This window comes from Phoca vitulina, unplaced genomic scaffold (genome assembly GCF_004348235.1).
Source record: "Phoca vitulina isolate PV1807 unplaced genomic scaffold, GSC_HSeal_1.0 scaffold31, whole genome shotgun sequence".
In the NCBI taxonomy this organism is placed as follows: Eukaryota; Metazoa; Chordata; class Mammalia; order Carnivora; family Phocidae; genus Phoca; species Phoca vitulina.
Window position 1 is genome coordinate 3,928,684 of NW_022589734.1, and position 26,740 is coordinate 3,955,423.

The 26,740-nt window shown below is 40.7% G+C and overlaps 2 protein-coding genes and 1 non-coding gene across 13 annotated transcripts in view; all 3 read left to right on the forward strand.

Annotated features, from left to right (window-relative positions):
- The window catches only part of RIPK1 (receptor interacting serine/threonine kinase 1), a 74,823-nt gene extending 57,763 nt beyond the window's left edge, over positions 1-17,060 (forward strand). For all 10 annotated transcript variants that reach the window (XM_032424647.1, XM_032424639.1, XM_032424640.1 and 7 more), the window contains 5 exons: positions 5,924-6,000; positions 9,475-9,571; positions 10,445-11,011; positions 12,244-12,387; positions 14,126-17,060. In XM_032424647.1, coding sequence (XP_032280538.1) covers positions 5,924-6,000; positions 9,475-9,571; positions 10,445-11,011; positions 12,244-12,387; positions 14,126-14,412 — 1,172 coding nt within the window. In that variant the 3' untranslated portion in view covers positions 14,413-17,060. The remainder of the gene's footprint in view (positions 1-5,923; positions 6,001-9,474; positions 9,572-10,444; positions 11,012-12,243; positions 12,388-14,125) is intronic.
- A 2,558-nt stretch (positions 17,061-19,618) lies between these two features.
- The window catches only part of BPHL (biphenyl hydrolase like), a 36,561-nt gene continuing 29,439 nt past the window's right edge, over positions 19,619-26,740 (forward strand). Inside the window, exons 1-2 of one of the 2 annotated variants that reach the window (XM_032424751.1) lie at positions 19,619-19,838; positions 26,366-26,469. In XM_032424751.1, the coding sequence (XP_032280642.1) occupies positions 19,732-19,838; positions 26,366-26,469 (211 nt within the window). In that variant the 5' untranslated portion in view covers positions 19,619-19,731. Of the gene's footprint in view, positions 19,839-19,883; positions 20,170-26,365; positions 26,470-26,740 lie in introns of those variants that run through there. The other variant, XM_032424752.1, reaches the window with a different exon arrangement.
- LOC116645062 lies at positions 22,775-22,876 on the forward strand. The gene has a single exon (XR_004301890.1). It is a non-coding gene; the product is annotated as a U6 spliceosomal RNA (small nuclear RNA).

The following is a 26,740-nucleotide window of genomic DNA, read 5'->3' on the forward strand; positions in this document are numbered from 1 at the left end:
ATATTGCTAAATTCCATTTGCTAATATTTTGCTAAGGCTTTTGCAAGTATAGTCATGAGGATATTGGTCTATAACTTTATGCTTTTTGTATTGTCTTTGTCTGGTTTTGATATCAGGATCAATATTGGCTCCATAAAAAAAATTGAGAAGTTTTCCCTCTTATTTTTTGGAAGAGAATGAGTGTAAGTAATGTTAATTCTTTAGAAGTTTGGTAGAATTCTCCCAAGAAACCATCCAGGCCTGGAAATTTCTTTTTTTGGGAGTTTTTAAATTTTAAAGTTGATTTCTTTAATAGTATAGGAGCTATCTAGATGATCTGTTTTACATCAGAGTAGTCTGTTTTATATCAGAGTAGTATATCAAATAGTTTGGTAGTTCTGGTTGTGGTAGTTTGTATTTTTTGAGGAAATGATAATTCATTTAAGTTGTCAAATTTATATGTGTAAAGTTGTTTGTAGTATCTCTTATTATTGTTTAGATACCTGCAGTGTTTGTAATGATATCCCCTGTTTCATTCCTGATACTGGTTATGTATGTCTCTGTTTTCCTTTGTCAGTCTTCCTATTGATCTTTTCAAATAACCAGCTTTTTGTTTCATTGATTTCCCCTATTGTTTTTATGTTTTCCATTTCATAGATCCCTGTTCTTTATCATTTCCTTTCTTCTACTTTTTGTTTTGTTCTTCTTTTTCTAGGTTCTTGAGGTGGGAACTTAGATTATTGATTTGGATCTGAGACCTTTTCTCATTTCTAATGTGTATGTAATGCCATAAATTTCCTTCTCAGCACTGCTTTAGTTATGTCCCACGAATTTTGATATATTGTTTTTTATTTTCATTTAATTCATTGCATTTTTAAATTTTCCTTGAGACTTTCTCTTTGATCTGTGCATTATTTAGAAGTATGTTGTTTAGTTTTCAAGAGTTTGGAAATTTTCTTGTTATCTTTCTGTTACTGATGTCTGGCTTGATTTCATTTTAGTCAGAGAACACATTCTGTGTGTTTAACTTCTGTCAAATTTATTGAGGTTTATTTTATGGCCCAGGATATGGTGTATCATGGGATATGTTCTGTGGACACTTGAAAGGAATGGATTATTCTGCTGTCTTTGGGTAGAGTGTGCTGTAAATCTTGATTAGATCCTGTTGATGATGTTGTTGAGTTCTTCTATGCCTTGGCTGATTTTCTGTCTAGTTCTTTGAATTGTTGAGAAAGAGATATTCAACTCTACAATTATAATTGAGAATTTGTCTATTTCTGCTTTTAGTTTTATCGTCTTTTGCTTTATAGATTTTCCATCTCTGTTGTTTGGTGTATATATATTTAGGATTACTATGTCTTGATGGATTGATCCTTTTATCATTATATAAATGTCCCTTTTTGTCTCCAGCAATCATCTTTTTTTTTTTTTTAAAGATTTTATTTATTTGACAGTGAGAGAGACACAGCAAGAGAGGGAACACAAGCAGGGGCAGTGGGAGAGGGAGAAGCAGGCTTCCCACTGAGCAGGGAGCCTGATGTGGGACTCGATCCCAGGACCCTGGGACCATCACCTGAGCCGAAGGCAGATGCTTAATGACTGAGCCACCCAGGTGACCTCCAGCAATCATTTTTGCTGTGAAGTCTACTTTATTGGATATTAATATAGCCACCTTTCTTTCTTCTTATTCATGTTTATATGATATATCTTTCCCTGTCTTTTTACTTTAAATTGCCTATAATCATTATATGTGAAGTGAGTTTCTTGTGACAGCATATACTTGGGTCATGTTTCCTTAATCTATTCTGCCAATACCTGTCTTTTGATTGGTGTTTTTAGACCATATTAATTTAGTGTAATTTTGATATGTTAGAGCTCACATTTGCCATTTTATTTTGTTTTTTGTTCTGTTTTTCATGTCTCCATTTTCTTTTTGCTGCCTTCCTGTGCATTCTTGAACATATTTAGAATCCCATTTTAATTTATCAATAGTATTTTTTTCTTTCTTTTCTTTTCTTTTTTTTAAAGAGAGCACATGCACACATGAGCTGGGGAGGGGCAGAGGGAGAGAATCTTAAGCAGGCTCCATGCCCCAGTGCAGAGCCCAATGCGGGGCTCCATCTTACAACCCTGAGATCATGACCTGAGCTGAAATCAAGAGTTGGACACTTAACTGACTGAGTCACCCAGGCTCCCCTGAATTTATCGATAGTATATTTGAGGATAGTTTTTCCAATGGATACTCTAGGTGTTACATTATCTGTACATAATTTATCACAGTATACTCATATTATTTTACCAGTTTGAGTGGAGTATAAAAACTTTACTTCCTTTACTTCCCTTTACCTTCCTCTGTATATAATTGCCTTAAATAGTTCCTCTACATATATTTAGAATACATTGACATTGTTACAGTTTTGCTTCAACTGTCAGTGATAGTTTAGAAAACTCAAAAAGAGAAAGAGAGCCTATTGTATTTACCCATATTTTTGATTTTTGTGTCGTGGGGTGTTTTTTGTAGTATTACTTCTGACACTAAATGTGTCACAACTAGGTGTTCTAGAATTCAATTAAATTCTGACACTAACCAACTGGAGTTATTGTCAGATTCCACAGATTTAAGGGCTTAGGCCTGCTGTAAGATTGTCGCCACTTTAGACCCAGATGCAGATAGGATGCCCAGGCTACCCACACTTCTACTCCACCAAATACAAATTTGAAGGTCCTCATAATACCCCCTTAAGATTCAATAATTCACTAGAACTCATAGAACTCAGGAAAACATTTTACTTACATTTACTGGAGTACAACTCAGGAACAGCCAAAGGAAGAGATTCATTAAGTTATTGGTGGTGGGAGTGGTGTGCCACAGAGCTCTCATGCCACTTTCCCAACAATGTACTCACTCAATGTATTCACTACTGGAAGCTCTCCAAACCCCATTGTTGAGAGGTTTTCATGGAGGCTTCATTAGGTAGGCAGTATTGATTAAATCACTGGTCATTGGTGACTGAACTAAATCTCTAGTCCCTCTCCCCTCAGCTGGTACTGAAAGCGCCAACCTTGTAATCATAACTAGGTCTTTCTGGTGACCAGCTCCAATCCTGAAGCTATCTAGCTTCTTGTCCTCATCCCTCTAGCCAGGAGCCATCTCATTAACATAGAAAAGACATTCTTACTGCTCAGGAGATCCCAGGGATTTGGGGAGCTCCATGCCATGAACCAGCTGAAGCTGGGAAAAAGAATAAATATTTATTTTTTAATTATACCACATGTGTTCTTTCTTCCTCCCTGATGTTCCAGGGTATCTTCTTTTTTTTTTTTTTTTAAAGATTTTTATTTATTTATTTGAGAGAGAGAGAGAAACAGCATGAGAGGGGAGAGGGTCAGAGGGAGAAGCAGGCTCCCCGCTGAGCCAGGAGCCTGATGTGGGACTCGATCCCAGGACTCCGGGACCATGACCTGAGCCGAAGGCAGTCGTTTAACCAACTGAGTCACCCAGGCGCCCTGGGGTATCTTCTTTTATCATTTCCTTCTTGTTTAGGAAGTTCCTTTAGCCATTCTTTTAGGGTGTTGTCTGCTAGGGACAAATTATCAGTTTTTTTTCATTTGAGAATGTCTTGGTCTTACCTTCATTTCTGTAGGATATTTTTGCTGGGTGTAGGATTCTGGGTTGACAATTCCTTTCTTTCAGGATTTAATAAATACCGTGCAACTTACTCTGACCTCCATGGTTTTAGTTAAGAAATCCTTTTTTTTAAACCTATAGGTAAGGTATTTTCTCTGGCTGCTTTCACAACTTTATCTTTCAGAGGTTTAATTATTATTTGTCATGGTATGAATTTGTTTGGGTTTATTCTGTTTGGGTTTTCTTTTGATTTTTGAATCTGTAGGTATATGTCCCTTCCCAAATTTGAGAAGCTTTCAGCCATTATCTCGTAGAGTACTTTTTTCAGCCATGCTCTCTTTTTCCTTTCTGAGGTAGGGATAACAAAAATACTAGATCTTTTGTTATAGTTTCACTTGTCCCTGAGGCTCTGTACACTTTTTTTTTCTCAGTTTATTTTCTTTCTCTTGATCAAATTGGGTTATGTCTATCATTCTGTCTTCCAGCTTACTGATTTTCCTCTGTCCCCTTTATTCTGCTGTTGAACTCATCCATTTTGGTTTACTATATTTTTTAATTCAAAAATTTCATTGAACTTTCTTTTATATCTTCTTTGTTGAGGCTTCCTGTTTTTTTATCTTTATTTTTTTTAAGATTATTTATTTATTTGATGGAGAGAGAGTGAGAGTGTGCAAGAGAGCACAAGCAGGGGGAGTGGCAGGCAGAGGGAGAAGCAGGCTGTGCAGGGAGCCTGATGTGGGACTCGATCCCAGGGTCCTGGGGTCATGACCCAAGCCGAAGGCAATGGCTTAACCAACTGAGCCACCCAGGCATCCCTGTTTTTTCATTTGTTTTAAGCTTATTTGTAATTGCTTGTTGAAGCATTTGTATCATGGCTGTTTAAACCTTTAAACAGTGAATTCTACTATCTCTGGTATCTTGGTGTTGGCATCTATTGATTATCTTTTTTTCTCCAGTTTTAGATATTCCTGGTTCTTAGTGTGATGAGTGATTTTTTTCTCTTGAAACTTGTACATTTTCTTATCGTGTTAGGAGATTCTGGATCTTCTTCAAGCCTTCTCTTTTAGCTAGCCTTTTCTGACATGGCTTTGCCAGTGGAAGGGTGGCTGCCACCTTGTTTGACAGGTAGAGGGACGTCCAGGTTTTCTGCTGAGCCCTGTTGACACCTGAGGCGGGGCGGCGGGGGGCGGGGGGCGCTCCTTGTTTGTACTGGTCAGGATGGAAGTTCCAGTGGAGTGCACCTGGTCTCCATGGACACTGCAGTGGAGGTGAAAGTTCTGACTCCCACTGGGGCCTCTCCTGATACTTCTCCACTGGAATGGGTGGGAGCACCTTATTACTGCAAAATAAGGGTGCAAGTCCAGTTTACCCTCATAGTCCATTGATTACCACCTGGCAGGAAGGAAAGACCTGGCTCCTTATTTGGCCTTCTCTGAGATCACCCTGGTGGGGATGTTGGAGTACCCTGTTACTGTTTCATGAGGTTGGAAGTCTTAGCTCTCCTTACTTGGCCTTTGCTGGTGAGGTTGCGAGTGGAGCCACAGTGTATTCTGTGATGTTTGGCTGGAGAATGGTTATTGAATAAAGGTCTTTTGTCTTGCTAGGCTGCCCCTTGCTTAGTCCTTTGGCTAGAAAGAAGAGGCTTTTGTTAGGCTTTTTTTTTTGGTGGGGGGGTGGGTTGCCAGCTTCCTTAAGACCAAGTCTGGGATCTAAAAGGCAAAAAGAAATCCTAGTGAACTCATCACCATGACTTTCCTCAGATCCCAAACTCTGTAGTTGGTCTGCCTTTTCTTTCCTCCTTTCAGACTCTTTTCATGTTTGTTTTATATGTGATATCTAGCAGTTCTTGTGCTTACAGGGAGAAATGAGGAAAAGTATGTCTACTCCATCTTCCTGAAAGTGGAAGTTGCCTTTTTCTTTTAAAGCTAGCACCTCTTGACTCTTATATCAAATCCTTATTCTGAGTATTCTGTCCTATAATAATTCTGATCCCAGAGACATAGAAACAAGGAGTCCATCCATCCCTGTTCACTTGGAGAGTAATTCATACCAGATAGGGCTCTGTGCTGCAGCCAGAGAAACATGCTATTAGGCAGTAGCTCTTGGTTTTCAGTGTTATCTTGTCCCTCCTTCTGTCCACCTAGTTATTGGTCTTACTAGTCTCTTCATGTAAGTCAGTGATTTGGCATTAAAATTTTTATTTTACTGCTTTGTCCACAGATTAAGGTAAGTAATTCAAAAATAATAGATTGCTAATATTTAAATTTTACTTTAGAAAATACCTAAGAAATTTAAAGTATTATTTTTTTTATCCAGGCATTGAAGAAGAATTTAGGCCCTTTTATGTAGTTCAATTAGAAGAAAATGTAGAAGACGATGTGACAAGTTTAAAGGTAGGTAACCTAGCAGGTACTCAAAGCACAACATATCAAAACATATATTATCAATATTGAAAACCAAGGCAATGTAATTTGTTACTAAGATTTGAGGTAAGCGAGCTTGATAACCACTTGAAGAAAATTAGCAATTTTATACAGATATCATCAAGTTGGCATACTGGACCCATTCCTCCATCAAAACTAATGAAATGAGAAAAATTATATATAGCAATATGAAAACAAAAGCACAATGTCACTGGAATAGAATGGAAAGTACTGTAGGTGGATCAGTCGTTTTGAAGAATTCTTGAAAGATAGAAAGCCAACAGAATTATATTTGCTAAGTCATAGAACAGAAAAAGAAAATGCTAACCCAAAACATAATGCTGAAGAAGAACTGGTGGAGCAAGCCTTGGGTCCGTGTGTACAAGAAACAGAATGGTCACCTGGGACATTGATGATAAGATTGTCATTTGGGAACCATGGTTGTGCCAGTTACAAAAGTTGGCTCCTCCCCCTGATTCCCTTGCACTAAGCAACAGATGAGAGCAGCATCTGCCTCAACTTGAAGCAGTGAAGTTGGTGTCTGGGGTCTAAGAGGTATGTCAAAGGTTGATACCAGCTAAGTAACCAAGAGAAACAAAGACCTTCCCTACATACACACTTAGAAAGCAAGTTGCTGGCCTAAGTCTTATAGCAACATGAGGGGAAGACTACAGTAAATAAAACAGGAAGGCATATGGAGATTTTAAAATAAAGATAAAAAACCAGAGAGTCAAGAATTACCAGACTTTTGAGGGATACCTACACTCTAAAAGGAGAGGTATCCAGTGGAAACCATTCTTGGGCATCCAAAGGCCATCAGGAAGGATAGTTACTAAGGCTAAAAAGCACACCACAATAATCAGGAATATTTCATAATGATAAAAAGTTCAATTCACCAGGAAGATAATAACAGCTTTAAATACGTATATGCCCTAAATAACATGGCCTCAATACATACAAAGCAAAATTTGACAAAATTCAAAGGAGAAATAGACAAATTGGAGATTTTAATACAGATTTCTCACTGATAAAACAACTGGACAAAAAAAATCAGTAAGGATATAGAAAATTTGAAGAACATGATTAACATTTGACTGAATGAAAAGAAATAAAACACTGCATTTAATAACTGCAGAATACTTACCTTTAAAGGCTTTTCCAAGAACATACAGAACATACTTTAAAATTGACCATGCCCTGGGAAATAAAACAATTATCAACCAATTTAAAAGGATTGTAATCATATAAAGAATTTTCTCTGATTTTATTTCAGTTATGCTACAAATTAATCTTAAAATTAGAAAATCTCATGTGGTTAGGAGTTAAGAAGTATATTTTTAAATACCTGTGGATCAAAAAGGGAAATCACAATGGAACTTAGAAAAACTTAAAACTGAAGACTAACAAAAACACTACATATTAAAACAAAATGCAAATATGACTAAGAAAAAAACTTAAAGGAAATACCAAAATGTTAATTTTGTGCTTGGAGTGGAGGCAGTACGTGTAGGTTTCTTTTTAAATATAATTCTGTACATTTTCTATATTTTCAATAATGAGTAGTATCACTTTTATAGCAAAAAAGTTTCTTTTTCTACTTTTTTTTATTTTGGTAAAATATACATAACATAAAATTTACCATCTTACCCATTTTTTCTTTTCTTTTTTAAAGATTTATTTATTTATTTTAGAGAGTGAGCGCAATCGCACATGGGTGGGAGGAGGGCAGAGGGAGTGGAAAAGAGAGTCTTAAGGCGACTGGGTGCTGATCGCAGAGGCTGACGCAGGGCTCTATCTATATCGTGACCTGGAGATCACGACCTGAGCGGAAACCAAAAGTCAGTCCCTTAAAGGACTGCACCACCCAGGTGCCCCACCATCGTACCCATTTTTAAGTGTACAATTCAGTAGCATTAAGTACACTCACAATGTTGTACAAACGTCGCTAGTATCCATTTCCATTTTTAAAAATCCCAAACAGAAACTCAGTATCCATTAAATAAAAGCCCCTCATTCCTCCCTTTCCCCAGCCCCTGGTAACATTTAATTCCAGTTTCTGTCTATGAATTTGCCTCTTCTAGGTACCTTACAGATGTGGGGATCAGACAGTATTTGTCTTCTTGTGTCTACCCTATTTCACTAAGGGTAATGTTTTCAAGGTTCATCCATGTTGTAGCATGTGTTAGAGCTTCATTCCTTTTTAAGGCTGAATAATTCTCCATTTTATGTGTATATCACAGTTTGATTATTGATTCAGCTGTGATGGATACTGAATTGTTTCCACCTTTTATCTGTGAATAAGGCTGCTATGAACATTGGTGTATGATTTTTTTTTTTTTTTTTTTGAGCTCTTCCCTTCAATTCTTTTGGGTATATACATAAGAGTGGAATTGCTACGTTGTATGATAATACTATGTTTAACTTTTGAGGAACCATCAAATTGTTTTCTATAATGGCCCTACTATTTTACATTTCCACCTACAATGCACAAGGTTCCAATTTCTCTACATTCTCACCAACACTTTTCATTCTCTGGGTTTTGTTTTGTTTTTTAAATAATAGCCATTCTAATGAGTGTGAAGTCATATGTATCTTACATGGTGGTTTAATGCATATTTTCTTAATGACTAATGATGTTGAGCATCTTTTCATGTGCCATTTGTAGATCTTCTTTAGAGAAATGTTTATTCAAGCCCTTTGGTCATTTTTGAATTGAGTTGTTTTACTATTGAATTGTATGAATTCTTTATATAATCTGGATATTCATCCCTTATCAGAGATATATGATTTGCAAATATTTTTCTTCCTATTCCATTTCACTCTCTTGATGGTGTCCTTTGATGCACGGAGGCTTTAATTTTGACGTTGTCCAGTTTATTTATTTTTATTTTGTTGCCTATGTTACTGGTGTCCTATCTGAGAAATTATTGTCAAATCAAATGTCATGAATCTTTCCCCCTATGTTTTCTTCTAATGTTTATGTGGTTTGAGCGCTTAAGCTTTGGTCCATGTGAGTTAATTTTTGTATATATTAACGGTAAGGGTCCAGCTTCATTCTTTTAGGTGTGGATATCCTGTGCTCCCCCATTGCATGGTCTTGGCACCCTTGTTGAAAATCAGTTAGCCATGCAAGGGTTTATTTCTGGGTTCTCTATTATCTTCCATTGGTCTCTGCCTGTCCTTTGACCATTACCACACAGTTTTGATTATTGTAGTTTTGTAGTAAGTTTTGAAATCAGGAAGTGTGAACCCTCCAAATTGGTTCTTCTTTTTTAAGGTTGTTTTGGCTATTTGGGAAAAAAGTTTATTTTTAAAAAAAGATTTATTCCTTGTAAGAGCTACATGAAATCTCTACCATTTGAAAAGATTTGTTTTTCTTATAATAATTTTCTGGAACTATTTTCTACTACTTACTAAGGTGTACATTTATGCTGTTAATTACAGAAAGAGTATCCAGACCCAGCCCAAAATTCATTTGTGAAGAGAATGCATTCTCTCCAGATTGACTGTACAGCAATACCTCCAAGCAGGTCAAATTCAGGTAACATCCGATGATTGAAAGTAATGTGTTCACTTGTTTGTTCATGCATTCACTCTATTCTCAAAAATACTCTTCATGACCGTAAAGAAACAGAAGAAGCTATAAAATATTTAAAGAAATTTATAATATATTTGGGAGTAAAGATACATATATTTGAAATAGTAAATAGCAGTGTATTCACCAAAATCACAAAGCATCCTGAACATAAGAGGTCTAACATATCTGATAGGAAGAAAGTGACAGCTCAGGAATAAGAGGGGACGTGTGTGGAAGCAAGGTCCTTGAGGTCAGGGATGACAGATTCAGAGAACAAGCAGAGAGGTTGATCTCAGATTCAAGGAGGGATACTTTTTTCATTATAACAAAAGGAAAAACAGAGTATAGGATATTGAAACCACTTTATTAGCTATCTGTCTTAGGACAAATTAACCTCTTGTAAACCTCATCCATCAAATCATGATAATAATTGCTCCTACTCTTACAGGGCTTTTAAAGAATAAAAGAATCCATGGAAAGTGCTTAACACCAAGCTGCTCCTGTTCTTATTTTGTAGCCCTGCATCCCATCAAGGAGACAGCCACCTTCTCTGCTACAACACAAGTCCCTCTTTTCCTTGCTCATTCCTGTGACACTCACATTTCTGTTGCCTGTTAAAATTTCCCTAGTGCTCTCTCACCACCATGCAGGTACTTCTACGAATTACCTATATAGGTAATATAGGTAGGAAGAGGACCATCAAGTAAATGCTTTTTTATTTGTTCGCAAAGGTTTCAGTATGTTATTCTGAGATACAGATGTATGATGGTGCTCAGCTTTTATTTTACTTCTTGTTGCTTTTTGAAACTCTTTCCAATGTTGATCATTTCTTCTCAGCCCCAGAACAGCCCAGCTCGCTGCACAGTTCCCAGGGACTTGGGATAGGTCCCGTGGAGGAGTCCTGGTTTGCTCCCTCCCTAGAGAACCAGCAGGAGGAGAATCAGCTCAGCTTGCAGAGTAAACTCCAGGAGGAAGCCAACTACCATCTTTTTGGCAGCCGCATGGACAGGCAGACAAAACCGCTCAGACAGAATGTGGCTTATAATAGAGAGGAGGAAAGGAGACGAAGGGTCTCCCATGACCCTTTTGCACAGCAGAGACCTTATGAGAATGTTCAGAACCCAGGAGTAAAAGGCCTTCCTTATTCTAGTGCAACCAGTCCTGGTAATGCACTACACCAACCCACAGGGCTAACCAGCCAACCCCAAGTACTATACTGGAACAATGGACTGTATAATCCATTCCCTTTTGGAACAAGACCACAGGATCTGGGAACAGCAGGTTCAAGAGTTTGGTATGGGCCAAATCCAAGCCATATGCCAAGCGTGCATAAAACTCCAGTGCCTGAGACCAACCTACTGGGAAATACACCCACCCTTCCATTCACCTCCATCCCATCAAGAGGTAAACAGTTTTTTTAGCTACAATTTTTTTTTTTAATGTTTCTGAAAATAAAGCAGCCATTAGCTCTGTTGTAGACTCTAAGGTAACAAGGGTGAGTTGCTTGTGGTGTTCAGCCGCCAGATGCAATTTGCAACCGTGGAATAGTCTCCATCAGACCACTTGGCCTCAGTTCAGGTGGGATTCATTGCAGCTGCCTGCAAGTGTTGGGTTACAGGTCCTTCCTTGTAACTGGTAGGCATTGTCTGCTCTAATCTGCATCACAGTGGTCCCATTGTACCCAATCTGTGATGGAAGTGAAGGTCACTGCTTGTGTTCTTTTACTTGCTTGCTGTTTTCTGAAGGTTAAGAAAGAAGTATTGGATATTTTGATTCTTATCTTATATAGGCCAAAGACTGCCATTTGTGATGAAACCAAAATATTGGGCTACCATCACCACCATTTATCTCCAGAGCTCTTTTCATCTTCCCAAACTGAAATTCTCTACTCATCAGACACTAATTCCCCAGTCCACCTCCCATCCCGGCAGCCACCATTCTACTTTGCATCTTTATGAATTTGACTACTCTAGGGTACTTCATATAAGTGGAATCATACAGTCTTTGTCCTCTTGTGACTGGCTTATTTCACTGAGCACAGTGTCCTAAAGGTTCATCCATGTTGCAGCATGTATCAGAATTTCCTTCCTTTTTAAGGCTGAAAAATATTCCATTGTCAGTATATAACACATTTTGCTTATCTGTTCCTCTGTTGATGGACATTGGGTGGCTTCCACTTTTGGGCTGTTGTGAATAATGCTGCTATAGACAGGGGTGTATAAATCTATGTTTGAGGCCCTGCTTTCATTCCTTTGGGTATATACCCAGAAGTGGAATTGCTGGATCTTAGGGTAATTCTATTTTTAATTTTTTTGAGGAACCTCCATACTGTTTACCACACCATTTTGTATTCCCACCAGCAGCACACAGGGGTTCCAGTTCATTCACATCCTTGCCAACATGTGTTATTTCTGTTGTTGTTTTGTTTTTGTTTTTGTTTTTGTTTTTATAGTAGTCATCCTGATGGATGTGAGATTGGTTCAGTTACACTTTAAAGAAGAAAATTTCAAAGGTTGGCATAGGATAAATAATTTAACTTATACATCTGGAGTAAAGCTCTGCCCTTTTACCATGTTGTATTTATTTCTTTTGCTTTCAATCTAGATATACTTACCTGTGTGTTTCACTCTATTCAGATGAGTCTGCAAAATGTACCATATACAACAGTGCTGGCATTCAGGTTGGAGACCATAATTATATGGAGATTAGTGGAATGAGTTCAGTGCTACCAGACATAAACTTGAAAGAAGAGCCAGCTTCTAAGTACCAAGATATCTTTGGTAAGATGCCCTTTAAGGACCTGTCATCTAGCAACCTGAAACTTTCTTACTTGTTTAGAGGGATAGAGTGGAATCCTGAAATTTTTCCAATTATTTTCCCTGAAAGTTGCCCCATGTTTTCTCTGTAAAATGTCTCTGTAATTTCCGTATAATTCCTTTGTGGTTTATTTATGTTTAATATGGGGATAATTACAATATCTAATTCACAGATTTGTTATGAAAATTAAATGAGTCAATATGTATAAAGAGCTTAGAACACTGCCTAACACATAGTAAGATCTATGAAAGTGTTGAACACATCATCATCATCATCATGATCAATATCACTACTCAGACCTAGGAGAGGTAGGTCCCTCAGGTCTTCATCAAAAGGGATTCTGAAAAGATAGAAGACTATGCCCTCAACAGCACCTCTGTTATAAAAACAAGAGAGCTTTCTCTTATAGGGTTCCACTCTGCAGGCTCATAACATTAATCCCAAAACACAACCTGGGAAACAGGCATGAGGCCAAAACAATGGGATTTAAGAACGCAGCTTTATGATTAACCCTAGCGCTGGCAAAATGTTTCTGTCAAGTGCCAGATAGTAAATATTTTAGGTTTCACTGGCCCTGAGGTCTCTGTTGCAACTACTCACCTGACATTGTAATGCAATAGCAGCCACAGACAATATGTACATATGTACGTGGCTGTGTTCCAGTAAAACTTTTTTTACAAAAACAGGCAGCACGCCAGATTTGGCCCAGAGGCCATAGTTTGCCAATCCCTGGCCTAATCCATTTGAAAAATAGTCCTTAGAGAGGAGGTTCCTAACTCTTGGAGTGACACAGGTATCTTTGAGAATCTGATGAAACCCAGGGTCCCTCTCCCGGAGAGGTGTTGACAAAATTTGGGACGTTTTTGGACTGCTGACATCCAGTGGTGATGACAGAAATGCATTGTGGGGAGCTAAGGAAAGAATGGGAGTTGCGGGGGGAGGGGGGATGCTAAGGAAAGAATGGGCATGGGGAATGAGATGTCTTTTTCCTTATATTCAGCTTATTGGGCTGGGATGAGGATCAAGGAAAATGTGTGTGGTGGTGATTTTATACTTTAGTTTCTTTTTGTTATTTTTATGAAGGCCTAAGAGGAAGGAACCAGTAGAAAGGGAGGCTGTGGCTGTAGGAGAAGAGAACACTTAGGGTAAAGGAGAGAGGAGTCCCAAACAGACCTTGAAAAGTAGATACCTCATTCCTTAAAAGATAAGGGAAGGCATTGTAATTGAACAAGTTTGCACTTGATGGTCTTGGTTTCCCTAAGTAAGAGGAAAGTGAACTGTAGGGTGCAGGGGATCAGGAATTGAATGACCTTGATTCTGGCCAGATATAAGTAGACAATGCCAAAAGGAACAAAAATGGTGTTTTCTTCCCTCTTTACATCAGGAAGGTCTGAAATTAACAGGGCCACTGGCTAAGGTTGTATAGAACAGCCTAGTAGCCAAACAAGGCTTTTATTCCCAATGCCATCAGCTGTAGCTCGGAGAGGTATCTGCTAAGAGGAAGAGGTTCTCTATTGTACTCACATAAACATTCCAAATGGGCTTCCAGACATGTAAAGTATCACCTCACGGGTCAACAACTCTATAATTAATAAGTTATCTTTTTTACTGTCTCCTGATATTCTTTATACAGGTTTTTGAAACTAGAATGTTCAAATGGGTTATATAGCCTGATGCCTTCTTCTCTTTTCTGTTTGGCAGAAAATATCACTAGTCTGACTGATAAACATCTGAACCCAGTCAGGGAAAATCTGGGAAAGCAATGGAAAAACTGTGCCCGTAAGCTGGGCTTCACTGAACCTCAGATTGAGGAAATTGACCATGACTATGAGCGAGATGGACTAAAAGAAAAGGTTTACCAGATGCTCCAAAAGTGGCTGATGAGGGAAGGCAATAAGGGGGCCACGGTGGGAAAGCTGGCCTATGCGCTCTACCAGTGTTCAAGAATAGACCTCCTGAACTATTTGGTACATATCAGCCAGAGCTAACTCCAGAAGGGGCTTTGGCAGCATGAGGTAATCTCCTCACCTAGTAAGTAACCCACTGGAAGTGTGCTGCCTCAGATCCTTCAGAATTCTCTCCTCACCGATACAGGTTCTCTGCATAAAAATCTCCTGCATTCCATAGCTGGAGAATGGGAAGGAAATCTACAGCGAACAACCTACTAACCAGGAAGACCTATTAATGGCTGAGACCCACTCCAAAAAGAAGCCTAATTGGGTTTTGAAAGGGAGAGAGAGATATTTGAGGAAGATAATTTTCTTTCAGTTCATTCCATAACCTTCCACAATGACATTCATTTAATTTCCTGGAGTTTTGTTTCAGCAAGAGAAAAAAAAATTCAGGGGACATAAAGTCAACTTTCTTATTTTATGCTCTCTTCTCCACATAGGCTCCTGTTATCACCAAAGTACAGTGAAATTGTGAGTTCTCTTCAACTAGTTTTTTTTTTGGTATTCTAACCACAGTTCATTCCAAAACTCTAAGGTCTGTTAACTTCAGTATCAAATGTTGTGTCAGTCACCACAGGCTTCAAGAATTACATGCAGTCTCCACTCCATAAATTAACTGAAGGGATTTTAAGGAGTACTAAAACAGAAAAAAAAAATAGAGAACAAAAATATCAGAATTTTCCAGGTGGTTGTTGCAAGGAATTGCTACTAATTGTGGTGACTACATCAATTCTTGATGAAGTTTTTAAGTTCTTTCCTAGCATTCTGATACTTTATGTACTTTCCCAACCTCTGTGCCCAGCAGAGGTTGCAGGGAATATTGATCTCTTCACACCTGGCTGTGACTGGAGCTTCAGGGCTGATCACTGTTGAGCAGCTTCCTCAGCTTACCCCAGGATACTGTAGAAATATTTTCATTTTTTTCTGTGAGCTGCTGTGATGTAAAAAAAGGATGCTTCAAAGTCTGATAATTGTGCCTCTAACACTGGACCTTTCAAAGCCCACCTGAAACTCAGGAATGAGTGAAAGGAACCAGAAGACTAGAAGACTGAAGGCAAGCAGCCCATCCAGTATCACTGCCTGCATGTGGCCAAACAGAGAGGGTGTGTCATTGTGCTCAGCCCTTCCAGGAAGGAGGGAGAGAAGGATGCAGTATGGTGACTCTGGATGTCAGAACAGATTCTAGGGTCTGGTGGGCTGATAACAGTATTGTGGTTGGTGATCCTAAAATCCTGCTAGCCCCAGCTGATACACACACACACACACACACACACACACACACACCCCAACACCTGAAGTGGGACTGTAAAACAGAATTTCTCAACTTCTGCACTATTGGCATCTTGGGCCAGATAATTCTTTGTTGTGGGGGCTGTCCCAAGCATTGTAGGATCTGGATATCTGAAAGTGTCCTCTACCCACTAGATGTGAGTAGTGCCATTCTCCCCTCCTCCTGTCCCCAGTTGGGACAAGCCAAAATGTCTCGAGACATTGCCAAATGTTCCCTGGAAGGACACAGGTGCCCCCGCTGAGAAGAGCCCTGCTACAAAGTAATGAACCTCAGTCTCTTACCCACACATATCTAGGCTCACTACTTAGTTGCCACATAGCATTAGATCACACAGACCGAAAGAAAAATTGGATGGAGAAAGAGTCCCAGGCTTTGCTAGAGAGGAGTGGGTGGATGATTGCTTTTCTAAATGTATCCCTTGTACCTCTATCCTAAGTGTTTAAATTCTCTAAATTCCAAAGCAATTGAATGATCAATGTTAAGAGGCAAAAATGGTATTTTTAATGGACTTTTAAAAATAAAATTTTGTACCTCAAATATAAGCAACTGAAATGATGTGTTTGTATAAATGAAACCGTTTGGGCTTCTCCACTTAGGTTGGCATTTCCTATACGTACTCTCCCTTTCACCCTCCTGCTATTAGCAGGCAAGAGGAAGCTGATAGTAAAAAGAAGAGAAGCTTCTGGACAGCTTTTTGGCTCTCAGGATGAAAATGCGCTGCCTTGAGAGCCTGCAGCCCCGCTGTCCTTCAAACATGGTTCAGAAGTCTTTCTTTCAGCTCCCACTCTCTAAAAACTGGACTGAAAAGAGCCAAATTTGTATCTGAAGAGTTTCAATACAAGAAAATCAATTGCGCAGAAAATCAATTAAGTGAGATGGCACGCACTACAAAATGAGAAATCATACTTGGTTCTGCAAAAGACCCTAAGATTTCTACTGTAAATAACGCCCACTTCCAACTCTTACAGCTTGTGAAATCAGCAGGTTTTCCACTTGCTGTGGTTACAGTATTTGTTTGGGGTCCATCATATGAAGTTAGGTCTTCAGGAATAGTTTTTTCTTTCTCAGAAAATGTTTTAAATAGTATTGCGATGTACATTTTAATGTGTGTTATTTACAAACGTTTTGCTTTTATAATAATGTGAATAAAACTAGGTGTTACTAAGATAAATGACTTAGCCAATCGCAGATAAAAATGTTTTGTGTCAGCAGCAGGCTGTGACACTACAATGGAAAACAAGCTGAACCTGACTTTATGTAAAAACTTCCTTGCCAGAATGTGCAGTGGTAGATGATATTGTTAGTATTTTAGTATTGGTTTCTCTCCATACAAGAATAACCATGTCGGGATGCCTGGGTGGCTCAGTCCGTTAAGCGTCTGCCATCGGCTCAGGTCATGATCCCAGGGTCCTGGGATCGAGTCCCGCATCCGGCTCCCTGCTCAGCGGAGAGCCTGCTTCTCCCCCTGCCTGCCGCCCCACTGCTTGTGCGCTCTCTCTCTGACAAATGAATAAAATCTTAAAAAAAAAAAAAAAAAAGAATAACCATGTCAACAAGATCGATTCTTTTAGTCACATCTGTTGTTGTAGGATTAAAAAAAAAAAAATCCACTAACGGCCAAAACTGAATTTAATACAACACCGCGGTTTAAATTTTAAATTTAACCCATCAGGTTTTAGGGTTTTAGGGGCAGGAAGTGAAAGATTAATGATTTTTACCCATTGCAATCAGGCAGGGTTAATGTGCAATTTCACTGCAAAGGACTGAAGTCAGGAAAGAAACAACAACAACAAAAGAACAAAGCAAAACACTAGGTGTCTATGTGGTCAAGATTTTAGAAATATGACTACAAAGAAATCATTGAAGGCCTAATGCTAGTCCAGTGAATTCCGTAACAAATAACAATCCAAGTACAGGTTGTGAAATCAAGCAGGCTTAAATTCTCGTCTGCCACTCCTTTGCTGTGTATGGAGGGCCTGCTTCCTAACCTCTCTTAGCCTCAATTTTCTCTTCTAGTAATAGAGAGGGCAATAAAGTTGATGTGAGGATCAAAATAATGCATCATAAGGTGCCCAGCACAGTTATTTTTAAAACTGTACAATAGTGTTATACATAAAAGACTAGTTCTCAATTGTGCACTTAAAAATCAATTGTGACACCAATAACCTAAAGCCTCACAGTGCTACCGTTTCTGCTTCTCGGTAGGATAACACACTAAAATTGTACAATTATTTTTACTCTCATGATCTTTGACCAGAAATCCCAAATCAACGTCTCAGGAAAAAATAAGGAAACCTTGACCCACCAAAGGTTTCTGAAAGTCAGACGATAGTAATCAGCTGAAATGTATTTCTCTTTCCTTCTATGCAGGAAATTGATATGACACATTTCTGTTGAGAGAATATCTTTGCATAATCCATTTTTAGGCCCGCCTTGCCTTTACTGCTCAAGAAACTCAAATGGCCAGTGGGGATACTGCAGGTATCAGAACTTTCCATGGCTGTAACACTTTAAAAAGCACTGTGTGTATAGGACTATTTACAATAGAAGGGTCTCATGGAAGAGGAAGAATGTGATATGCAAGGAAGCCTCAGCTATCCTGGGTAATTGGAGCCAAGGCTAAACAGTGACCGTAAATCTGCCAGTTATTTCCAGTTAAGTCAGAGTGGTAGCCAGAATTACAGCGGTAGTTTTTTCTCCACTGAATTGTGAATTGCAGGTAATGTTTATAATCTTTAGCAAGCTGCAATTATATGATCTGAAGAAGAAAGATATTTTGTGATAAAAGACAAAACTTACCATCTTAACTTCTAAGGAGATAGTTCAGTGGCATTAAGTACACTCACATCCTTGTGCTACCACCACCATTTCCATCTCCAGAACTCCTTTCATCTTACAAAACTGAAACTCTGCCCCCATTAGACACTAACTCCCCATTCTCCCCTTCCGGCATCCCTTGGCAAACCACCTTTCTACTTTGTCTCTTTGAATCTGCCTACTCCTCATATACATGAAATCATACAGTATTTGTCCTTTTATGACTGGCGTATTCACTTAGTATAATGTCCCAATGTTCCTATTATGATGTATGTCAGAATTTCCATCCTTTTTAAAGAACAATATTCTATTATATGTATACACATTTATACCTTCATCCCTTCATTGACATTTGGGTTGCTTTCCACCTTTTGGCTGTTGTGAATAATGCTATGACCATGGGTGTATAAATATCTTTGAGACACTGTTTTCAATTCTTGAGGGTATATACCCAGAAGTGGAATTGCTGGATCTTATGGTAATTCTAGGTGTAATTTTTTAAGGACCCACCATGCTGTTTTCCACCGCCACTGCACCATTTTACATTCCCACCAGCGGTGCACCGGTTCCAATTTCTCCACATCCTCGCCAATACTTACTATTTTCTGGTTGGTTGGTTGGTTGGTTGACAATAGCTATACCAATGGATGTGAGATGGTATGAAGGTAAATTTTAATCCCATCATTCTTAGAAGCAAATGCATTTCACCTCACCGATGGCTGCCAGCCTGAAGCCCCCCTTCTCTCATCCATCCCTCCGGAGCCCCTCCTCACCATCCACTCCCTGAAAGATGGGCGGATGGGACCAGTCCTTGAAAGGACCAGTCACCGTGGCGACGAGCGGGGCAGAGCCCACTGGGACGTGCTCCTCGTGAGCCAGAGCTGGCACCCCGAGAGGAGACGATCTGTGTTGCAGTGCCCGTGGGACCCCAAGTCCCGTTCTGTCAAGGGTCAGAGACAGCCCAGCGGGCTACGCGGCCGACCACCTCAGCGTTGACAACGGTAGACTGGCGGAAGGGGACCAATGCCTTCATCTCCCGGCTGAAGTCCCGGCGCATGCGTGTTCCCATGCAGCCCGGCGGAGCGGGCCCTCGGCGCATGCGTGTTTCCTAGAGACTCAGCCAGCGGGCCTACGGCAGCGGGTGGGGCGAGGCGCCGGCTTGTTCTCCTGCGGCGCTGCCCGGCCCTCCCGGGGCAGTGGGTGGATCCCGGCGCAGGCGCGCTCCGAGGCTGGGCGCCACTGTGATCATGGATGCGGCGCCAAACAGCTCGGTTTTGCGGCGTCTGCGGATCCTCCTGTCAGCTCTGAAGCCCGGGAACCCGGTCCCTCGTGCCGGGCCTGCAGCCGCATTCGGGTAATGCTGCCCGCTTCCCTCCGGGGGCCCGCGCGGCCAGGTCCGCGCTCTGGGGGGCGGCGGGAGAGGAGCGCTCTAGCTGGGGGACAGGCTGGGCGGTGCGAGTAGCGGCCGTGGACGCAAGGTCTCCGCCTTCTTGCCCTTACACGGCGACCTAGAGCCTGCGCGACGTGGGTGCACGGGAGGCGGTGGGGCTAACCTCCACCTCTGCTACTCCGGGACTGAGCACTTCAGCCATGCATCGGCTTCAGTTCGGTGACTCTGGAGCCTTAAAGGACTTGGGTGATGGAGTTCAAGCCCTTCATTGTGCAGACGAAAGAGATCCAGGGAGGTAACGTAATTTGCTCTCAGCCACAGACACTCTCACGACAGAGGTTAGAATCCCAAACTCTTCATTCTTATTCGTTGCTCTGCCCAGTCTCTTCACACCTTCAGGACTCTGATCTCTCATGCTTCTTGTATTAAAAAAAAAAAACAAAAAAACAGCCTGAGAATGTCCGTGACCTGTTAGCTCTTATAGTCACGGGTCCCGGGTCCGAAGTCCCTGCGTTGTCGTCTTTTTTCTTTGTTTTTTTTTTGTTGTTGTTGTTTTGTTTTTGCTGATTTTGAACTTTAATGTGCAAAAGGACCATCCTGAGCACCTGGGAAAATTCAAAGTCTTGGCCTGACTCTGAGGTTCTGATGTAGCCGGAAAGGCCAAGAATCTGCCTTTTTCTTTTCTGACTCCCTATCCCCCATCCTCACATATACTTTGAGATAAAAAAAAACAAAACTAGATTAATCTCAGACCTACTGTCTTAAAAATGGGTGCCCTTGGTCCCAAGAGACACTAAGCAGAAAATGTGGTTAGAGCAGCATGAGGCTTGCTCTACTTTATTCCCTATACACCTACCTGTAGACTTTACACACAAACGTACACAGGGCATGTATGCAATTAACTGGTGATGGGTCAGTTCCATTTATGACTAGGGAAAGTCAAATCCCAAATGGGTACCTGGCATTTAGAACTTCAGTTGATCCAATGTGGAAACTTCTCATTTGAAAATTTAATTTGGAAGGAGAAGGGAAAAATCTGACCAGCTTTAAATTTTTATGTTGTGATTAACTAGTTCCTGAGTTTCGTATTTGATTTAAGTTCTTTTTTATTATTATTTTAGAACTTTTAGATTTTCAGGACTATTTTAATATAGGTGGAAAAATAGGTCAATGTTCACAGCTCTATAAATAAACATTGAAAAATGGCAATTTATCCAGTTTCCTATTTGCAGAAAGAGATTGAAATGAGGTTACTATGTACCAATACCCAAGTTAAGATAGGTTATTTAATGGTTGCAGGAAGGCCTCATCCATTTAGTGCAAATCATTCTTCCTAAAGTATCTCTGAAAGACAGGTTTCTCTGGATTTTGAATTGCCATTTTGTAAATGCAGTTGCAAGTTGATATTACATGTAATCAGAGAAAACCAGCAGTGGTATTGGTTGATCCTGAAATGAAGCTGCAGCCCAATATAAGTAGGTGAAAGGACCACTTTAAGACCTTTGTTTCAAAACAGCCAGTACCCAGCCTACACTTGAGTTGTATTCCAAAAGCTTGTTTTGTCTGTAATTTGGAACCCTGGCTCTTTTTTATTTTGTAATCTGTAAACTGCTTTGTTCCAGGATCAGGTAAAAAAAATAATAGTAATAAAAACCTAACAACTTGCCAGAAGAAAAATGTCTTCTGAGTTCACCTTGGGTTGCTCTGCCTGAGAATCAGAGACACTCCTTTCCCCTGGCACCTGCCACCACCTTCTTTCTGTCTGGCAGTCAGGGTGGGTGGGGCCCTGGGGCCAGAGCCTCATTGGGAGACTTTGTTCAGCCTTGACCTAACAGAAAGAACATGGATTCTGGTGTTTACATGGCTGCATTGCCACTTCCTAGCTGCACAAATGTGAGCAAGTTACTTAACTTCTCCGAGCCTAGTGCCTTGCAGAATTGTTCTGAGGATTAGAGACAATATATGTAAAGGGCCTGGAATATAATAAGAATTCACTAATTCGTAGCTACAATTAGTACTGATACAGATTAGTAATGCAGTGTGTAAAAGATGCAAAGTAAGTCATCAAAATTCATTTAATTCCAAGCCCTACGGGTAGCTCCTACTTTATTGTAGCTAGTGGTTACTTTGGAAAAAATATACAAAAAAAAAAAAAAAAAATAGCTGAACATCAGATATACGGAGAATATGTAGGACTTTCAAAGTGAGGATGTATTGTATTAATTGGCTCCATTTTTATTTCTAAGCAAAGGGCAAAATGCCAAAGGCGCTGATGTCAGACATTACCAGTAATGTGACTGGGGCAAGTTGTCTTGAAACTCTAATCCTCAGGTTTCTCAATGGTAAAATTAGGGTAAGTGTATGTACATCACATAGCAAAACAAATGAGATAAGTAAGCTCTTAGTAGAGTTCATTATTTAGCTTAATAATGAAACTAAATGTTAGTTTGTTTTCCCCAAGTTGTTAGATTCTTGAAGGAAACTTTCCTTCTTGGAAAGGAGCAGCTCAGCCCCCTCAATCAGGAAGTTATTATCATTGTATTGCTTGTGACCTCCTTCCCCTTTCACAGAATTGCTTATCCAGCTTCCCCGAAAAAGAAAGGGACAAATTTGAAGTAAGGCAATTTTAGGTGAGCATGCCTTCCTACAGGCTGTTTTTAATAGGGAGTTAGGATTTTCTTTTTCTTCTACAAGAAATTAACTCAGTACAGTCATTCTCAACTTTGGTTGTATATTGGAATCTCTCAGGGAATTTAAAAAATACAGATGCCTGTGTCCCACCCCAGAGATTTTGCACCCTGGGCATCTGGAGATTTAAGCATGCCAGATGATTTAAATCTAAATTTGAGCTTCCCACTAAGACAGTGGGAAGCTGGAAATGCTCTCATAAAAAGGGGCATGTTCACTTTGGCAGCACATACACTAAAATTGGAATGACACAGAGATTAGCACGGCCCCTGTGCAGGGATGACATGCAAGTTCGTGAGGCGTTCCATATTTAAAAGGAAATGAAAGGAAAGGAAAGGAAGAAAGGGAAGGAAGGGAGGAAGGGAGAGAAAGGAAGGAAGAGAAAGGAAGGAAGGGAGAGAAAAGAAAGCACATGCCAGGGCTCTACCCCAATCATTGAGTGATAGTCTCCCAGGATTGTCCTAGGCAGGTATATTTTTAACTCTCCACAGGTGATTCTAACAAGCATACCTGCTTAAGAACACGTGGGTTAGAGAAGTGAAGTGATTATTAGCAGGGAGAAAGTGGTGCTAAAGACGGATGGACACCCCAAAGGAAAGATTCATTTTTGGTCTTTAAATTTTCTGAAGTTTTCTATCCTCTTTCCTGTGTGAGAGTTTGGGAAATTTGGTATCTTGATTGTGGCTCAAGTAATATGCACATTTCAGGGCCATTGAAGGCCTGGTCTCTCCACAGCCCAGTTTTCTTTCAACAGACACATAATGAGGCTTGAACTACTGTCTTAAGAGTCCCTTGCTAAGCTGGAGAAAAGAATGCTTTACTCATTTCAGTGGTCTTCTATTGATGATATATGAATCATTCAGTAAATGTTTCAATAACTTTTTTTCATTCAATAACTTTATTTTTTTAATAAAATTTTTTTTCTTACATTTGAAATTGATTTGCTTTGATTTACTTTTGTTCAAAAACAGTTCTCTGTCCTGTTTCCCCAACCTGAAGATTGATAAGGGATTTTTGGCAGCCTCCATTAACCCCAAGGGGTGGGCTGATGTGATAGTGGCAGGAACCTCTGGTGTGGGGACACATAGGATGTTGATGACAAGGCACCGGGGTCATCTTCTTTCCCTTTAGCCTTGCTGCAGACCCCCTCAGCATTCAGCCCAAACCTTGCTCCCTTTTTGCCCCCACACTCCTGCCAGGCTGAACACTGCCTTGTCCCTCCCACTGAGCAGGGAACCCTATACGGGGCTGGATCCCAGGACCCTGGGATCATGACCTGAACTGAAGGCAGACACTTAACCGACTGAATCACCCAGGTGCCAAGGACCTCCCTTGCTCCCAGGCCTTTGATCATGCTATTTCTTCTAGAAGCACCCTCCCCACCACATTGTTTTTTGTTTTTTTTTAAATTTTATGTCTCTTGGAAGTTCAATTCAAATGCTACTTTTTTCACTCTTCTCCAGATACCTCTACTCAACGCAGGATGGTCTCTGTCTCTCTCTAAAACCATCTTCAAAGTCTTCTGCCTTAGTAACCCTGCCCTGACATTGAGCTCCCATTATGCTAAATTCTAGACTACATGGTTTTGTTTTTACCTTCATCTTGGGCAACCAAAAGATGGGATAGGGTTAATGGGGAAAAAAGTTTGGAGTGGGGAACCAAAACACAAATACAGCAAAGCGCAAAGGGAAGTAGAGGTTTTTTGCAGAAGAGACTTGGGAATGATCATGAAAGCTGAAGGAAAGGACGCCTGGGGCCCCTGAAGAGTTGCAGACAGCGAGAGTCAGCAACACCCAGCCACGAAAACCCACTGTCTTGGACATTGAGAAGGATGCTGTGGGGAGTGGGGTTCCTCTCTTTGTATGTGACATCCTCACTGCACAAAATGATTCTTACAAGCATGTCCTTGAATGCTTCAAGGAAGGGAGCCCCTCAAAAATCTTCAGGGCATGAGGTATAATAAAGGTACACATCATCATTAACATGAGCCGTGCGTATGCTGGTCATCTCTAGTTAGGAGCTGCCTCATTCCTGTGTGGTGAATATGGGAAATCCTACTAACAAGTTCCAGCCGTGCTCCTTGTGCTCCTGGCCTCAGTCATAACCTTCCAATCTCTTATCTCTTTATCTTGTCTCCTGCTAGATTGTGGGCAAAAATAAATATGTCAATAAATGTTTGCGGAAATGAATCTTTATTACCAGAGTATTATTTGCCTTTATCTGGATCCTAGAGGCACCTTAACAATCAAAATGAATGACTCCAAAGAATAGGACTTGGCAGTGTCCGTATGATACCACTCTTGCTCAGTGGTTTTATTTTTGCTCCTCGTGACTTTCTATAGATAAGGAGCTTATAGTTAGGTCAGGCTTTATTACCACCCAATTCTGTCATTTTTGCAGAAATTGTGTTAAGACTTAATGTACCTGCATTCAACACATTCGTTTCTGCATTCTCATTTGAAATTGGTGACAAGAGGAAACCAAAGAGGAAAGAGGACCTCATTTTTTAAAAAAAGATTTTTATTTATTTGAGAGAGCATGAGTGGGGGGTGGGGGGCAGAGGGAGAGGGAGAAACAGGCTCCCCACTGAGCAGGGAGCCCTATACGGGGCTCGATCCCAGGACCCCGGGAGACACCTAACCAACTGAGCCACCCAGGTGCCAAGGACCTCATTTTTTAAAAAAACGCTTCATTTCCATAAGCCATTTTGACTAATTGCAGAGAGGTAATAGGGGTAGAGATTATGTAAAGAAAAAGGGGGGCAGTGGTTAATTTAAATTCCTTAACATTCTGCCGGGAGCAGAGGAGCACCTCCTTCCAGCATCTGTCCTGGTGTGCCAAAATGTCCCTTCCGCAGGTCACCCAGCCACCTGGGAAATTAGTGGGGAGGCTGTTAGAGCCTGATGCAGGAGGCTTGTATGTGCTTATTGCTGTGTATCCCCACACAGTCATTCTGGAGCTTCTGGAAGAGCCACAGAGGAGAGTTTCATCCGAGCAGGACCCTTGATATGGTTGGCGCAAGCATCAGGCAGAACAGATAGGGCAGAAGTCCTGCCCGAGGCACTCTGCTGTGCCAACATGTCCAGTTAGGTGCTGTGTCATGAGAGGTGTTGGGCCAAGGAAGGTCAGCAGCACAGGGAGGGCTCTTGAAGCTAATGGACCTGCACGTTTAACAACACAAATACTTCAACGTATTAAAAACCAGGCTGGCCATAGCAGTGCAGACAGGCGTTCCTGCCAAGAGCCCTTCTGCGGCTGGCCAGACAACATGAGAAGCCATGTGCCTAAAGGACTGCCTAGGGACCAAGGCCTTTTCTGAGGACTCCTGAGACCAGCCTCACCCTTAGGGACACCGCCAGTGCAGCTGAAGGCCCAGGTCGCCCCTCTAGATCTGCTAAGGTCCTGACAAGTGGCTCCAGGCTCTGTGTCCTGGTTGCTCACCCTCGCATGTCATTGTGTGAAGCTCTTGTGTCAGCCTGCACCTTGGCACTACTGGCTTCCAGCTCACCAGGTATGTGCCCTTGGGGGTGTATGGCCATTGATTTCATTAACTTCTCAGTACTTTTGTAGGGTAAGCCCTGGGCTGGCACTGTAGGATATTCAAACATGAAGGCACAGTTCAGATCTGCAGTCTAGTAAGCGGTCCCCTTTTAGGTTTGGAAAACTTAAGCACAACTCAAAGGAATCCAAGAAGCCTGAGGAGGGTACTGGAGTTGACTCGGGTGTATAAAAGGGCAGTTTGGTCATACTACGTTTGTACTGCTTAGTAATCATTCTTTGGGGGTGGGGTTTTTCTCTTTCAGCACCTCCGTAACCTCTGCCAAAGTGGCTGTGAATGGTGTCCATTTGCATTATCAGCAGGCTGGAGAGGGAGAGCATGCAGTCCTGCTGCTTCCTGGAATGTTGGGTCTGGAAGTTTTTAATGGAATTTGCATGCTGTGTAGTCTATGATGCATTCACATTATTAGATGCCAAATATTGATTATTAATTTTAGTGCTTTGCTAAATGCTTTAATATTTGCTACAAATTTAAGTGATTCAGGAAAGAAGGATAACTTTCTACTATATGTATTCTTTATTCCTTTAAATACCCAGGTTTTTTTTTTTTTTCTCATAGAGTTATACTGTGTAGTTACCTACAATTTGGGAGGATGACAGGGGTCAAGGAAAGGGGTGTG